The sequence below is a fragment of the Limulus polyphemus genome, unplaced genomic scaffold, assembly GCF_000517525.1.
Source record: "Limulus polyphemus unplaced genomic scaffold, Limulus_polyphemus-2.1.2 Scaffold2533, whole genome shotgun sequence".
Taxonomy (NCBI): domain Eukaryota; kingdom Metazoa; phylum Arthropoda; class Merostomata; order Xiphosura; family Limulidae; genus Limulus; species Limulus polyphemus.
This window is the reverse complement of record NW_013668143.1, coordinates 36,619-41,246: the sequence shown is the minus strand read 5'-3', so window position 1 is coordinate 41,246 and position 4,628 is coordinate 36,619. Positions and strand designations below refer to the sequence as shown.

Below are 4,628 nucleotides of genomic sequence, written 5' to 3'. Positions count from 1 at the left end.
TCTATTTCCTGAACTCGATATGAAACCTGAGACTTCTCATATGCAAAGTGAGTGCTCTTAACAACTTATATAAAGGGTTAATTCACTTACTACAGTTTGTAAAGCACTCTATAACAACTCTGATTATCACAGTTTTTGTCCCGTTACTACGGGAAATATATCGTCATGCAGGAAAACGTGCAGAAACAGAGATACTAAAATGTAAACTGGTTTAAAATAGATTAGGTGTTTAGATACTTCTCCAATGAGTAGCTGTTTAATTAAACGACATAAGGATCTCCACAGGATTTCAGAAATGAGGTGAAACACTTGCAATTCAACTTCTGAGGGTGAACACTTAAGTTATTAGTGACAAAGTTAGGGATGCTACAGATGGTTCCTGTAACAATTACATCTTACCTTCATGTCATAGTGATACGATGTTATTTATGTAGGTGTATTAATGTTTGTGTCACCACCCCCAATGGCACAGTGGTATGTCTGCAGACTTATACTGCTAGAAACTGGGTTTCAATATCCGTGGTGGGCAGAGCACAGATAGCCCTTTGTGTAGTTTTGTGCTTAATAACAATGACAACAGCTTTGTGATGAGTGAAAATAATGTCTGTGACATTGTGTCATGCTCTGTCAAACACTCACTTTGAAACTGGTAAAAGTCATCAATTTTCACCACTTTAAAAAAACCAGTGTGCGAGATCATTATTTAATAATTACAGGTCCAAGTAGGCATCCTTCCATGTAACCATCAAGCTGACTGCTGATAATCAGTTGTCTTCAAAGATGCAACAAGTAACAGCTCATGATCAGTTATTGATTTCCTTAAAAACAAGCTGCTCGAAATTATATTAAATCTGTGTTTCTTTTGATTTCAAACTGTATAGGTATGGAGGCTGGACTAATCAGAAATGACCAATGAACAGGTCATCCATGAATATGCCAATCAGTTCAACAGCTCTTTCATTTCATTGAAAGTTGTGGGACTGATGTCTCTGCACAGTGAGAGACAATTTGTCACCCAAGAACTCAACTACTGTTTATAAAGGTCAAGGCAATTTGGAATGTATACACGTACCTAAGACCTGCCTCAAAATGTAAATGTCTTTGATATTGGTGATTACTCCAAAATGAATAACAATGTTAGAACACTAAAGGTAATGTATGTTTTAAATATTTGAATGCACGTGAACCAAAATTTCTATGCACGAATGTACCCATATAACATAATTTTTGTGTCCAAATTTGGAAATCTGTGTGTGAATTACTCAGGATTATCAAATTCTTGGATGACACAACAAAAAAGTTGGAACTACTGGGATGAATATCAGAGTTTAAAATTGGGAAGCCCATATGCATTTTTTGACAAGTATATTTTTCAGTTAAGGAGTTATAAGTTTATGGAATAGTTTACCTGATGATTAGGAAGTGCATTTAAATTAAATTATTCTAAATCTTTGCTGGATAAGCCTATGGGTGTGAATGGCTTGATTTCGAGTTTTGGTGAATGTGGGTGAAACCAATGAGCTGAGTGGACTTTCTGTAACCTTGCTTTCTTTTTGATGATTTAGTATAAGATTAAAATTTTGGCAATATCTCCACAGAACTGAAAGCTAAAAGTTTAAGTAATAAGCAGAAATAATACTTTTATTATCTTTGCAATCATTAACTCCTATTCAGCTTTCCATAAGAAATACAGAATAATATGTATAATTACAAGGTTCTTACCCAGCAGAAGTTGTACCAAATGGACTTGATATTGAAGCTACAGGAGACTGATCTTCTTGACTACTGTTGCCTGTGATTTTCTGTTTTCTGTCAGTTACCACATAATTGATCTCTTTGACTAAAAACTCTTCCTCTATCTAAATAATAATCATCACATACTTCATCTTTCTCTGTTTGCAGTTTTTTGAAACATGTCTACACGAATACACGTACAGTTCTAAACATTCTTACTCTTGTGTTATCAACATACATTTCACTGCTGTGAAACGAGAATATTTTCATTCTAAGACTTTCCTACAAACAAAAAAAGATTTCTTAAAAAAAAATATATATATATATATATAACTAGATGTATTTCTGTAGAATTCTCAAAAGTGTTGTGTTTTAAGAGTAAGTAAAACCAAAATTAAGAGTAACAAATATTTTTATTTCTTGCTTTTGAAGTTCCTATGTCATGCTGTGTTATAGAGTACAGAGTGCATAATTCTTCTTGTGATTCATTGCAATGTTAAACGTCCCTTATATGACATCAGTGTCTACTGACTGCTTGACAGACAACACACTACTGCACAGTGGCATGAGTGGTTTAAACGGGTGACCTTCGGCCCCCCATTAAACAACTTCACATTTCAAAATTAAATTTTCCAATTAATTCTTTATATTATAGTCATTATTATGTTATGACATAACTGATGATAAAATGCTTACTTTTTTGTTCATGAAAAGGAAAATAAACCATAATAAAAACAATATAAAATATTGTGCAATACAAAAAAGAATGAACACTAGAATTAATACAGAGATCAAGAGTCTACATAAATATATTTTAGTCAATAGTCACACGATTAGTAGAACATCCAATATAAGATGCTGCAATACATTGTAGATGAATGTTATAACAAATGAATAACATGGTTAATAAAATCATAAAATAACACAATATCATATGTAGAAGTTACAGAACAAAAAAAACTACAGAAAACAGAAGAAACTTCTGACAGTTTGTTCTATTTACTGTGGGTTCTTTGTTTATGGTTAATAAAAATTGTAGAGAAATTAGCAAATGTTTTGAACACAAGCAACACCAAACAAGTATCTTTAGAATCGGTATTTATATGTCTAATGAACCATATATACATACTGTAAATATGACGGTTTACAAAGCTATGTACTGAACATTACTCTGCAGGCTAACATAGACTGAGAAAGACAGTGGTGTTAGAATGTTCCAGAAACTGGAAATTTTTCCCAGTACAATACGAATCCAAACCTGGCTACTTTTTACAAAGCAACCACTAGATTTATACAGATAATAACTAATTTGCATTTAAATATAATTTTACAAAAAGTTTGTAGTCAGTTTCTGTTCTGATTTCTTGTACCACTTATATGGGAAATACAGAAATGAACCATACAAATTCATTCTGAAACCAGTCTGTTTTTTTTTATTTTCTACTTAAAAAAATAATGATAGCTTGGAAAGACCTTATTGAAATAGTTTGTAAATACATTCATTGACCAAACATTAATCATAAACTACTTTTAAATCATTAGGCTGTACTATGTGTTTTGTAAGTTTTTCATGCACTCATAAAATTTACAAATACTACTTGTATTTTATCTCAGAATGTAATTAAATTTGACAGTTGCAGATGTGAAACGTAGAATTACAAGTAGCCCAAAGTGTAAAGCTTTTTAATAGATTTGAAAAATATTACAAGCACAGTAGTAACATGAAATCAGATTTAATGAAGCCTTTGTAATTTCTTTTATCTATTAACACACTGTGTAAGAAACAAGATTTGTAATTATTTCTGTAATAATTCATTTTATTTTCCCAAAAATGGCTAAAAACCAAATATGTTTCTTTTCTGTTCATAATGTAAACATGTTCTAAAATAATATAAAATTTAACTTACCCCTCCTAGATGTTGAAACAATTCACTCAATTGCTTTTTCTGCTGCACAGATCTCAAATCAAAATATATAATCTTTCCTTTCAATGGTAAGTATTTCTTGTGAACAGTCTTCATTTTTTTAAATTCTAGACTCAAATGACAATATTTACTTAAAAACTTCGATTAACAAAATGTAAAAAATTATGACAAAAAGAGTGACAACTTCATTTCGTTAAATGTACACATATCTGAAAATGTGCAACCAATACTGATTTTACAAAATAAATACAAATCACAAGTACGTATACAAATTAAGACCAAGTTTACTCTTAGGTATAAAAGCTATAAATGCAAGACTTTATCCAAGTTTTTCAAGTGTGAGCTTCATTTTGTAAAAAATAACATTAGTTTTCAGGAAAAACTGTATATAAAAAAAAACATGAAAACATTTTCTACACAGTGTACATGGTTATTTTGTAAAAATTCTACTAATTTTTGGAAAGACAATTCTGACTTTTGTGAAGTGATGAATAAGCACTAACAGTCTCATCTTAGGGCTATATGAAAGTTTGAAATGCCACAACAATTTCATGGGGTTTTAATCAAAAAGTTATATTTATGAAAATTTGAGTTTCTCAGAAATATAATTTCCAAAACAAATTTTATTTATTTAGATTAAAGTATATCACATTCTAGAAACAAGAGAGGAATTCTTAAGTTAGAAGTAATGTGAAAAATGGTTGCTACAGTACAAGAATCCCTTGTTTAAAGTATTATTTGTGAACTACACTATCAAGCAGTATTAATACTAGAATTTAGAGGCAACTTTATTCAGGTGAGGATTGGAAAAAAGTAGCAACTTGTAAATCCAGATCTGGGCCTCTAAATTGTTATCTATATATTATTATATAGAAACTTATCTTTTCGTTATAAACTTATGCCATATGGACTGGTGTGCTTGTTTGTAGTAGCGTGAGCTATTCCATGCTACATTAATTTTTTCTATCA

At 30.7% G+C, this 4,628-nt stretch overlaps 1 protein-coding gene across 1 annotated transcript in view; it reads right to left on the bottom strand.

The window, feature by feature from the left end:
- Positions 1–3,868, bottom strand: part of LOC111087728 — a 23,939-nt gene extending 20,071 nt beyond the window's left edge. The window contains exons 1-2 of the mRNA XM_022395361.1: positions 3,642–3,868; positions 1,723–1,859 (exon numbers count right to left, since the gene is read on the bottom strand). Of these exons, the coding sequence (XP_022251069.1) occupies positions 1,723–1,859; positions 3,642–3,755 (251 nt within the window). The 5' untranslated portion in view covers positions 3,756–3,868. The remainder of the gene's footprint in view (positions 1–1,722; positions 1,860–3,641) is intronic.
- Between the last annotated feature and the right edge of the window lie 760 nt (positions 3,869–4,628).